Source organism: Chinchilla lanigera, unplaced genomic scaffold (genome assembly GCF_000276665.1).
Source record: "Chinchilla lanigera isolate Chin_1 unplaced genomic scaffold, ChiLan1.0 scaffold00017, whole genome shotgun sequence".
In the NCBI taxonomy this organism is placed as follows: domain Eukaryota; kingdom Metazoa; phylum Chordata; class Mammalia; order Rodentia; family Chinchillidae; genus Chinchilla; species Chinchilla lanigera.
In genome coordinates this window covers 20,845,488-20,858,007 of record NW_004955418.1, presented here as the reverse complement: position 1 = coordinate 20,858,007, position 12,520 = coordinate 20,845,488, and the positions used below count along the sequence as shown (strand labels likewise).

General features: G+C 41.9%; 1 protein-coding gene across 1 annotated transcript in view; it reads left to right on the top strand.

Moving 5' to 3' along the window:
- The window catches only part of Adgrv1 (adhesion G protein-coupled receptor V1), a gene marked incomplete in the record, with an annotated part of 436,569 nt that overhangs the window by 181,884 nt on the left and 242,165 nt on the right, over positions 1–12,520 (top strand). The window contains 5 exon segments of the mRNA XM_013512957.1: positions 3,357–3,764; positions 6,317–6,501; positions 7,654–7,903; positions 8,833–8,969; positions 10,777–10,937. Of these exon segments, the coding sequence (XP_013368411.1) occupies positions 3,357–3,764; positions 6,317–6,501; positions 7,654–7,903; positions 8,833–8,969; positions 10,777–10,937 (1,141 nt within the window).

Genomic DNA, 12,520 nt, shown 5'->3' with positions numbered 1-12,520 from the left:
CCCTCTCCTGCCATCTTACAGGCAGAGAAACTTATTTCTGGGGCCACCTACAGCTCAGCCAGCAAGAAGAAAAAACTCTCAGTTGTATGAGACTCTGAAATAAGCTGTTTTCCGGAGCCTGGAAGTGCTGTGAACACAGAGATGTGTTCTGATGCAGAAGTTTTAATGAATTTTGTCAAGAGTGTTTAAGACAGGAAAAGAAATGAGAAAAAATACGTTTCATTCTTCCTCTGCTCCTGGGAGGTACATATGTTTCGTTCACCGCTTTTTAACGTGGAAGGAAGATACTGGAGACGAACAGATGGTAGAGGTTTGAGGCATACTTACAAACACTGCATATGCTCGGATGAGAGAATTGAAATTGGCTGAAAAAGGCTGAATTCTAACATCTGTATCATGTTCAGTGTTTTTTTTTCTAGATTCATCATTCTTTGCAAAGCACATGTTGTCACTAACATGTAACTCATAAAGGACTCTCATTTGTGGGGTGATACATTTAATGAATTTCTAGGTTTCTCTACTGTGATGCTTAACTTTATGTGTCAGTTTGACTGGACCACAGGGTGCTCATGTATTTGCATGCTAAACATTATTCGTGTTCTCCAAGGGCATTTTAGATAAGATTCATATTTAAATTAGCTGATCGGGTGATTGTCCAGTCAGGTTGCACTTCTGTTGTATATTAGTCTCCTCAGTTGAAGTACTGAGTGTAGTGAAGAGGCCATTCTCCTTGCCTGGTAGCCTTTCAGTTGGAATGCTGGTGTTTTCTTTCCTTCATCCTCAATGGAAGGATGGATCTTCCTCGGTCTTCAGTCTGCTGGCCTTAGAGCTGTAACTACAACCATTGCCTTTCTTGGTTTTCAGACCTTCACACCTGAGCTATAACTAAGCCATCAACTTTCCTTTTGGCTTCGGTTTACCACATCACCCTGAAGATTTTAGAACTGCTCAGCCTCGTCAACTGCGTGAGCTCGTTGCTCATAATCGCTCTCTCTCTGTGTCACACACACACACACACACACACAACTTCTAATTTTAGTACCATACTGCCCTTCAGTTGCACACTTAGTAGAGCCATTGTGGTGGTGCCAAACTACTAAGGCCTTCTTAACGGACACAATAGAAGTGAAGAATGGAATCTGAAAAGTTCACTTTAAGTAGAAGACTTCTGTTTCTGGAAAGATGGAATAGATGTGCTTTTCCCTGTCAAGTACAACCAAAGGCCCTGAACATTATACATACCCCTATGGCTTGTGTCTGCGTGTCTCTCCAAAGCCTCATGCAGTCGCAGGGCTTGTTTGGAGGTAGCTGGATCTAGAGGGTGTGATTCATTAGTAATGCAATACTGGGATCAAGGGTGCTAGGATTAAGGGTGGGAGTGCTGCACCCATCCTCCGACAGGTACCCTGTATGCAACATAAGGGACAGAAAGAGGCTTGTCTGCTCTCTCTGTTACTACCTTTGCTGTCTTTTGCTGCCATGAACTGTTGCGCTTCTGCCTTGGCACCAGCTGATTATGGACTGAACCTTCCCCATTCTGTGAACCTAACAAACCTTTCCCCCTTTCTTTGGTGTTGAGTATCGTGTCTCAGCAACAAGAGTAATGAGACATACCCATATATAGTAACAGCAACAGAAGACTTGAAAGCTGGAAAGAAAGCAGATTAGCTAGGGACCTACCAAGGAGTAGCACACTGGGACTAGCTAGGGTTTTCTTTTTGCCTCATATCCCAGACTTTGATCTGAAGGAATCTGCACACAGAAACACTAACGGGAAAGGATATTTTAAAAAGCCTCTCATGAAGCTTGCTCTGCCTAGTCAGAGAAACAGAAAAGTGGCAGTCTACAAAGAGAGAAAACCATTACAAAGGTTTTTATACTCTAGCTAAATATTCCCAGAAGAGAACTGGCCCCAGCTGTACCCATAACCAGCAAAAAGGGAGTAGGGCACCTAATTTTTCTGCCTTTGTTGAAGCCCTCAGCCTCTCTACCAGCACAGTGTCTGGGGACCAAGTAGAGAGTGAGGGCTTTCTCTGCTGCCTAGTAGTAAAACGACCTCCAGCCTCGGTGTGATAGAGACACTGGTGAAGTCTCAGAAAGGAACTCACACCCTTCTAACACGGGAGGTGACAGTGGGGTCTGCTTGGGGGCCAACTCCCACCCCACCTAGCATTAAGGAGTTCTTCTTTTCCTCTCCCTCTCCCTCTCCCTCTCCCTCTCCCTCTCCCAACAGCAGCCAAAGGGGAAAACTAGACTGCCACCTCCACCTGTCAATAATAAGTTGGTAGCCCTAAATAAAACAAAACAAAACAAAAACAAAAACAAAAAAAGGGGCTGGGGATTTAGCTCAGCGGCAAAGCACCTGCCTGGTAAGCGCAAGGTCATGAGTTCGATTCCTGGTACTGGAAAAATTTAAAAAAAAAAACAAAAACAAAAGTTAGTAGCCTTCCTTTCCCTACCTGAGCAGTGTTGAAAGAAACCAGCTAAAACTGAAGGCTTAAATAATAGCCAGTCTCAGAAAATAATATGCATAGTGTCCAGGTTTCAATGAATCATTTATCACACTAAGAACAAAAAAGATCTGAAATTGTGTGAAAAATAAAAATCAATAGATTCCAATAAGAGAACAGAAATATTAGAAGTATCTGACAGCTTTAATGCAACCATCATAAGATGCTTCAGTGAGCAGTTACAAGCATTTTTGAAACAAATGAGAACAGGAAAAAGGCTCAGCAAAGGAATAGGAAGCCCTTGCAAATCGATAGAAGACATAAGAATTTTAAAGCTGAAAAATACAATAACTGAAATAAACTGAATAAGTAAGCTCAGCAGCAGAATGAAGAGGACAGAGAAATTAGTGATCTTGCACAAAGAGGAATAGAACTGTCCAATCTCAATAGCCCAAGAAAGCTGATCAAAACACCGAACAGGTCATCAGGGACCTCTGCAGCTATAACAACAGCTCTAACGTTGTGTCTGAGGAGCCCTGAAGGAAAGGAGGGTCATTGGAGTTCTGAAAGAAAGAAGGAAGAGATCAAGAGTGAAAATGTACATCACAAAAAGTACTTCTGTATTTCTGTGGGACCATCCTGATCTTTCTTTTCTGCTCTTTTCCTCCCTCCTCTCATTCTAAGGCATCTACCTTTCCTACCTCATCAATGTGATGTGTATTCAGCTCTCTAACTTATCAAAGGATGTTAGAAAAAGTTTCCATATTTCTTCTGTGTTTCGGGAGTACCGATATTACCACCCATCGTTTCCTTAACAGAGTAGAATTTGTTTAAGAAACAGGACTTGGTTTACGGGCAGAGCAGAGATACTGCAGGCTCACTTACATGTTACCGTTTGATTTCCAGGAGTTGGGGAGTGCTGAAATGATCGGTCGGATACTCGTATCTCCAGCTGTTTCTGGGAAGGATTTTGAGAGAACTGAAGGCATGCTGCTTTTTGAGCCCGGCCAGAGAAACACTGTGTTGGATGTCATGCTAATGCCGGAGACCGGGTCTTCCAGGGCCTTTCCTAAGCGCTTTCAGATTGTGCTTTTTGACGCTAAAGGTGGTGCCAGAATCGACGAAGCCTACGGGACCGCCAACGTCACTCTCGTCTCTGACGCAGCCTCGCAGGCCCTGTGGGGGCTGGCGGATGAGCTGCAGCAGCCCCTGGACGAGGACATCCTCAGGCGAGTGCTGCAGAGCATCAGTGTTAACGTGGCCTCTGAGAGCACGGAAGAGCAGCTCAGTGCCGGGATGCATTTGATGGAAAAGGTACGAAGTCCATATGCATGTCAGCTCTCAGTGCAGCAAAATTAAACTTCCAAGCCAGGGGTCACACTCTGTTCTAACGTCAGCTGCACACACCAGAAACAGCTACTTATCGACGTTGAAGTGATAAAAATATTGTACTAACATCAGTAGCTTTAAATGATTCCCTGTAGATATTTTCTGGATAAAATTAGCTGTGTCTTCAGGCAAGTTTTTGTATGACAATGTTCTAGCCTCTGATTTTTCCAGGTATGATGCACTAAAAATTCTTTTTAAAGCTGACATTTGCGCCAGGAACAATATCAGCCTTTCAGAATCCTGATGCATTTGTTATTCTAATTCTTAGTTTCATTGGGTTCGGTCTCCTGATTATTGAAGCTCGGTAAAACATGAGTCATGAGGTCTAATTTTGTGCTCGGGAACACTCGAAAGAGCTAAGGGATGAGTTGTTCTGTGAAGTTGGATCGACCATTCTCGAGTGGTCTCCATTTCTGTTCTCTATCCTGGTAGCTTACAAAATTTTTTCCACAGTTGATTCAGGTCTTCTATTTGTTCATAACTGAATTTTGGTAACTGTGGATGTTCCTTTGTTGTTATTTATATCAAGCGGCCTTTTAGAATCAGGCTGTTTATGTTCATTGCACACTTTTTAATACTGTGTATTTCATATCAGGATTTTTATGTGTGGTAGGTTTTATAATAATACTAGTGGTGATTTCGATTTCACTCCACACTTTACTGTCTGGGTTTGTATTTCACGCTTACAGTGATTTTGCAGGACTTGGCTGTGCACTGAGGCAGCCTGCGCTGTAGCTTCTGGACCAGGAGGTGGGGAAGCTGTGATCAGGGCAGGCGAGTCAGGAGCAGGCCTGGGCCAGCCAGGTCACCAGCTGTGTGCCCTGAGACACGTTAATTACCCTCTTTCTGCCTCTTCTGCCTTTTCTGGAAATAATAATATAGAGAAGTTCATAGAAAGTCCTGAGCATTATGAAGTGTGTGTACTAACCAAGTCCTTTAGAAATGACATTTTTGTTTTTGCATATTTTAGTAAAAAAAAAAAACCTTCATATTTCTCTTGAGCATGAATGAAAGTTTGAGTAGCTCTAGAATTCTTGAATTATAATCTTTAATGCTTAAAATTCTGCTCGTGTTGCTCTGCTGACTTCTGGCATTTTATTTTCAGAATGTCTGATGTCAAACTGAATTTTTGTTTCTCTGTTAGTAATCTTTCCCTGTCTGATTTCTAGTATGATTTTTTTAAACTGTAGATTTAGACATTTTAAAAATCACCCAGATATAGCTGATGTTGTCTCTTTTCCTGATTTCCTCTGATATAAAGCAGCCTGCAGTTTTAGACATATTTCTCTCATTTGTTAAGGAGCTGTTTTATTTTCTTTTTTGTCTACCTGCTCTTTTATATGTTTACATCTTAGGGATTTGCCCTGGGATTTATCCTGCTTGTCCGTTACACTTTCCTGAGTTCTGGGAGATTTTTCTTGAGCTTATTTTCTATTTGTCTTGTTCAGTTTGCTTGTGTCAGTGTGAGTAGACTGCCCTCGGTGTTCATTTGTCATTTTTGCATTGTTAAATTTTTATTCTGTCCCTTTTATCGTATTTCCCCTGTGGATTATTCTCCATTCTTCCTCCTTTTCTTTGAGGTGGATATTCCTATAAATTTATATCTTGAATTCTGCCGTCAGCTTAGAACTGTAACTAGATTACAAAGTTACCAAAAAAATGGGAACTGTGGAATCATTTTCTCAGGGAACTCATCCAGTAGGACAAACAGATGAATCATTTCAAAGTTATCACCTTATTAGTAGAGAAACATACAAGCTACAGAGAGAGATCATACTTGTTGGTAAGTGAGGCATAATGTAGGAATCCTAGACAAAGGGATGACTTCGGAGTTCGAGGATTGACAGGATTTATTAGCTCTAGTGGACTGCAGTGGGAGGTGTGCGCACAGCCTCACTCCCAGGCTTAGTCTGAGAGCGGAGGCGGGGTCCCATCCTTGTGGCTGCGAATACCACAAAAGCGATTTCACCTCCTTCTTAATTGCTTTGTTCCTCAACAACAAATAACCCAGTTCATTAAAGTGGGAGGATCAGACTGACTGAAAAAGCCTGTGTGCCAAAGATCCTGAGCACTTGGAGCTGAAAAGATTTTCTGATTCAGTGCGCTATGAAAATTTAGTGACATGTGGAAGCATCTGTCCTTTGAAAAGCAGGTAACTAAGAATAACCTCTCTTCCACTGTGAGCAAATGCTCTCGAGGTACTTCTTCCCTTATCTGTTGGGTGAAAGTAAAAGAGTCTTTGGAGTGGGTGTAAAGTGGGATTAATTTTAATTCACGATGTTAACTATCGTTGAAGTGATCCATGCAACTGTATTTAAAATGTATTTTGGTACCTTTTTTCTCTTAAATTCATCATAGGTTCGTCTCTACTTTGTTAATATTAACAGCTTAATAAAGCACACGTGGGATCTATACACTGCGTGTAATTTATGAAACTGAGTTTCTCATACATATTTCCGTACCTGACTTTTCCCCAGATAACTGTGGAAGGAAGGAATCAAGCTTTCAGTAGTGAAAGCCGAACCCTGCTCTATGAGATTCTTTGTGCTCTTGTTAACCCAAAGCGGAAGGACACCAGGGGGTTCAGCCACTTCACTGGCGTGACTGAGAACTTTGCCTTTTCTCTGCTGACTGATGTTCCCTGTGGCTCTGCTGCTGAAAAGTAAGTGGCTTCTACCACAAGAGCCCTAGAGTGGAAATGCAGCTCACTGAAGCAAACATGGCCACTGCACCAGAAGAGAAAACTTACACTGTCAAGAATAGGTTCCTCTCATTTCAAAATGTCCTGAGAGTTCAAAAGTCATATTGCCTACTCTAATTTAAAGGGTAGAGGGCAGATTCTGAATGGAAGAGAAGGAAGCTGATCCTACCCTTAGGAGAGTTTCCTCTGCTGTTACTCTGCTTCTCCTGAGGGTGCTGGATGTTGAGTCCCTGTGGAGACAGTTCTCAGAATGGGGGTGAACCTCAGGCTCTGTGTTTCATGGCAGGAGTTCCACGGCAGGTTTTTCACGCACAGTGGTATATAGGTGATATTCATTAGGTAATTTGGAACATGGTAGCACAAAGCTAAAAGTATTTTATTTCTGTTTGAGAATATAGAAATCATTTGTAAAAAGGACATGGTTGGAAAAGGAAATTCCTCTTGATTTTTGCAGAGTAAATATATACTACCCCAAAGCAAGGACTATTATTTGACTTATTAAATGGGACACATCTGGTTAAAATGCTTGTATAAAAGCATTTTAAATTTTTAAATTTTACTTTTTAAATTTTACTCCCTGTGAATGTTGTCAGTTTATTAAGTCACACTGACATTTGGAAGAACTTTGAAGAATATATTTAAAAACTGTTATGATAATTTAAAGCATTTCCCTATTTTCAGGGTCTTTTATGAACTCTGACAGAGTTACTAAAAATTGTTTGGATATATAAAACTTCTAATGATAGTTCTTAAGTTATAGGACACATGAAGTTAAAATACATAGTCAGTCCACATATAAGAGGAAGATAAGAGGAAGCAAGAGATAAAATAATAATAATAATAGCATTATATACACTATACTTGCTATAGTCTTGACTCTGTATTCAGTTGGACAATAGGATTAGATTCGTTTGTAGGTTAAAATACTATAATACTGAAATTATAATGGTTAACCACAAAAGAACTGAAAGCAGATTTGATCCGGTGCCTCTGGCTTGGTGGTGTCATTGCAGTTGATGAGCCGGGTCCCCATGTAACACGTTTTAACCAAGATACGTGGATGCGGATGAAAGTACAGGCTGTGTTGGCTGATGCTTTGCTTTTCTCTTACAGAAGCAAAACCATCCTTGACAGTTGCCCTTACTTGTCAATACTGGCTCTTCACTGGGATCTCCAGCAAATCAATGGGCACAAGTTTGAGGGAAAGGAAGGTGATTATATTCAAATTCCAGAAAGGTTTTTGGAAGCTCCAGATGCAGAAACAGTGCCTGGAGAAAGCACCTGTAAATTAGTACAGTTTACGGAGTACAGTAGCCAGCAGTGGTTTGTAACTGGAAGCAGCCTTCCTGCCCTGAGAAGTAAGGTAATCTATCATTGAAAAAGTTACGTGTGCCTGGCAAGCGGAAGGTCATGAGTTCAGTTCCCGGTACCGGAGAAAAACCAAAAAACCAAAAAAAAAAGAAAAAGAAAAAGAAAAAGTTATGTGGTTGAAATCCTTTTTCTTAGCAGATACACTCAGAATGCATTTGTTTGATCACATTATTTTTTTTCCAGTACCGGGAATCAAGCTCACAACCTTGCACTTGCCAGGCAGGCGCTGTGCCGCTGAGCTAAATCCCCAGCCCCTTAAAATAGAAGGGTTTTTGTTTTTTTTGAGGTACCGGGGATCGAACTCATGACCTCGCACTTACCAGGCAGGTGCTTACGCCACTGAGCTATATCCCCAGCCCCTTGATCAGAGTTTTGACAACTACTGTACATTGTGAATATTAGTTCTCAGGCAAAGCGGTCCATCTTCATGAATCATTTAAGAATGTTTCTTTTGGAAACACATTTTTCTTATTTTATTAAGTAAAATATGTATGTGTATGTATACATGGGAAAATGAAAAACACAGCTTTCTGTACTACATCCTGTCATACACCTCCCTCGATGTCATCAGCTAATTAGTTAAAAATGAACTTTGTCAGCTGAAGAGTTTTTACTGGGGAAGGAAACATGAGCCATAATTTATGGAGGGAGATATGTGAAGGACCTTGGAAAGCATATGTATAAGTGGCTCCAAAATATAAAAAATATGAAGGAGGAATCTTAATATAATGAAGTAGGGGGAGAACGTGTACTATAGAAAACATTTAGATGGCAATGCATCAAAATGGAGCTAACTATTAATATCAGAAGGAATCAAGTGGCCAGTTATTAGAAAAATGAAGTTCAGTTCAGAGTGGGAGACTGAGTCACGACACTAAGCGGAAACAGGCATCGCATTTTCTGCTCCCTTTGACATTGTAGGTATTATCTCTGAGTGTGAAAGACCACAGTTCCGGAGTCCTGGCTAACAGTGAAGTTCTCTACAGGATTTATGCTGCCGAGCCCAGAATTGTTCCTCAGACATCTCTGTGTCTCCTTTGGAATCAGGCTGCTGAAAGGTACATTTTAATAATTTCTTAGGTTTAAAATTTGGTCTTCCTCATTCCTCTTCCTCACTGTACTCCATGTAGGTGGCAGCTTCTGGTGGGACTGCAGACTGGAGAATAACCCTCCAGTAAATAATCCTCCAGTACTGGGAATGCTCTATCCTTGTTCCCATGGCACATGCAGCCAAGTGACCTATGTATGTGTGCAGCTCAAAACTTCCTTCATTGCTTCTCTTTTCCTGGGTTGGAGCATGAAGTCTGCTTAATCTAGATTACTTTTCCAAAGTTCTTGTTAACTTGTTGGGCAGGAAGGGAGTTTCCTTCCATCCAGGCTGGTGATTCAGGAACTGAACCTCTACATTTATGTTTTTGTTTATTTGTTTATTTGGTGCCAGGAATTGGAACTCAGGGGCTCATGTTTGCCAGGCAGGTGCTTTGCCACCGAGCTACATTCCAGCCCTGGTGCTGTACGTTTAGAGGGGTCAGCAGGCTGGGAACTATAGTCCACAAAGGGGTTGAAATACACTTGGGGACTAAAGCCAGGTGTGGGAATGGTAAGAAGAGAGCAATTTCTTTGAGTCTCCTTGGCCTCGGGACTCACATTTCTGAGCAGGTGCTGTCGCTCATCCAGAGGGACAAGGATCCATACCAGTCATGAGATTTTGTTCTTTCTGGATTTCACCCACGCAAGCTGGGCTTCCAGATAGGCTTAATAGCTTACTGGGCCAATCAGCTATCTTTGAAAACATCAAGATTCTGGTTAGTCTTTCTTTGTGAGAAAAAATTTTGGATTTCAATTCCTAATGCCTGATACCAGATCTTAAATTCTAAATTATGATGGTGCAAGCCAATTTTTCTACCGTGGGATGGTGCCAAAGTGAACATGTTCAGTAAAAGCCATATGAAGGTTTGGATTTTGATCTTTTCCCCTATCAGTAACACCTAAGGGATGCTCTCTTGGGATGCTGAGCGGCCACACAGCCATAGCTGCTCAGGAGCCACACTGTCATGGGGTAAAGCTCTGAGACTACGATGTGCCACGTAGCAAGGCTACGATGTTCAGTGGGACACACACGAGCTCGGTGCATTTTTGCCTGACAGTATCTTCCATGTGCAATAGGTTTGTCATGATATGATCCCAGTATGAGTCCTAGTATTCTATAATCCTCACTATATGACTAGCAATGAATGCTTCCAGCTTAAATCTGCAGTTTGGGTTGGGAAGTTTTACAAATATACAGTGATGGACGGAGATGCACTAGGTGGAGGAGGCACAGCAGCATCCCTGGAAATGCAGGATGGACCAACTTGACGGGAGGAAGCCTGGAAGTGCCTTGGGAAACACATGTGTAAGCGGCTCCAAAATGCCCAAAAGATGAGGGCGGAGTGTTAGAGACGCTCGCAGGAAATTCCATAACTCTAAGCGAAGGATTTCGGGAAACACGAGGCAGGATGAGCATTACCCATCCCATGGCTGCGCTGTCCGCCGGGGACTTTGGAGCGAGGGGCGTGTGGGCTTGTTTCAGCTTAGGCAGGGGCTGGTGGCCGGTGCTGCTGAGTCGGGAGGACAACTTTGTGCACACGGAGGCTGCTATGGCAGGTGTGGCTGGTGCTAAGACTGCTTCGTACAATGTCTCGAGGTATCTGTTGGCTCATGTCCTGGGCAAGACGTTCTCTCCAGTGTGCCTGAAAACACGGTCTGCTTAGCTCTTGCATGAGGAACACTTAGGTTCAGCTGGTGATTTTTGTTCTGTAAGCAACACCTCTGCATGTTGTGTGTTGGTGAAACGGGAGTGGTGACTGCTGTGCTTCGCCCTAGCTGGTGGTCCGACAGCCCGCTGTGCAGGGTGGTGAGGGACACCTCGGACTACGTGGACTGCGCCTGCTCGCACATGTCCGTGTACGCTGTCTACGCGCAGATGCACAACTTCTCTGCATACAATGAAGCCTTCTTCTCTTCCGGATTTATATGTATCTCAGGTCAGTGGCGGTGTTTCCAGTCAATATGTTAAACTTTGTGAAAATGAAAGTCTGTTTTCCCATAGAGCTTTTGTAAATGCAAGACGCAAACATGCTGTGATTCATCACGCTCCTGTTGCCTTGTTAATTCATACAGCAGATGTTTATGGAGGGCCAACCCTGGACTGAGGATGCAGTAAAGAACAAGACATAGTACCGACTCGTAAGGAATATGTAGTGCGCTGTGGGATAGAAATCAGATCATAAAAAGGCGATGGAGTTTACGGTGCTGTGGTTTTGAGGGAAGGTTCCACAGCGAGAATGTCAGGGTTGTTTGCGACAATGTATGCAAAAGATTTTGTATTTTCCTTTAAAGAGTGCACTCCGTAGGGTGATTAGCGTTCCACAATTAGGAGCTCTGAGTAAATCAAGCATTGTGGTAAAGAATAGATCACCTTAGTTGTACATCTAGCCCTGTTTCTGGCAATAATAGAAACTTGAATTGTGTTAATGTCTGTCAAACTATTTATTCACCTCCCACTAAATGATAAAATTATTCATTTTTGCTATATTAATTATATAATTCAAAGTCTAAGAATTACTTGTATTTCTGTCCCTCACCTACCACCCATTCTGTGTCCTGATTCTTGTTTTAGAACCCTACACCTGCTTCTTTAAATACTTTACTTGTTATATAGAGACCTGGGTATAGGGTAATGATTAAAATCATAAACCCTGGAGCCAGGCTGGGTGAGTTCAAATCCTAGTTCTGCCATTAGCTAGGTGTAGAACCTGCAGCACATTACTTCGTTTTCACTCCTTCCAGGCCACGCCACCGTGACCACCTGTTCCCATCAGGCTTCCCCTCCCAAGCTCACACCTGGCTTGAAACCCAGCAGTGGACTCATCCAGTATGACACACCCATGGCGTCCAGTGTCCCACACCCAAGTCCAGTGTCCCACACCCATGGTCCAGTCACCTCCTAAAGCTCCCACCTGTTAGTACACAAGGCTGTGGGGGGACATCTGGATAGAAGTCACAGCAGTACTCACATAGGTTATAAACCATACTGTGTATCAGTGTAGCAGATACAGTAACTCAGATATTTCTGGTAATCTGGTTCAATGATGCGCATCTTATTTGGTATGTAAATAACCCCTTTCATAGTCTTTATTAGGAAAATTTTTCTGGAGATAAAATTAAGTAATCAATTACTGTTCTTTGTTCTGTTTCTGACTCTTTCCAACATAATTTAATCTTACATAGTTTTAAAATTTCTTAACTATATCTTAATTCTAAAATGAACTTAGATTCAGTGGCAAATGTTAGTGATTTCTTATTCTTAATACTATCTTTTATGAAGGATGACACTTCTTATTTAATAGATATTTCTTGGTAGTATGTGTAGCTCCAAAGAACAGAGACATCTTATTGTATTTTAGCTAATGAATTTAAAGAGCCAATGTACTTCATAGAATGATGAAATAAAATCAAAAGTTACCATGAAACAAAATCAAAAGTTATAATATTGAAATGAAAGTCTAGATGTCATTTTGTGTGCTCCCATAGACATAAACTCAAGTGCTACTCTGACCCACAAAAA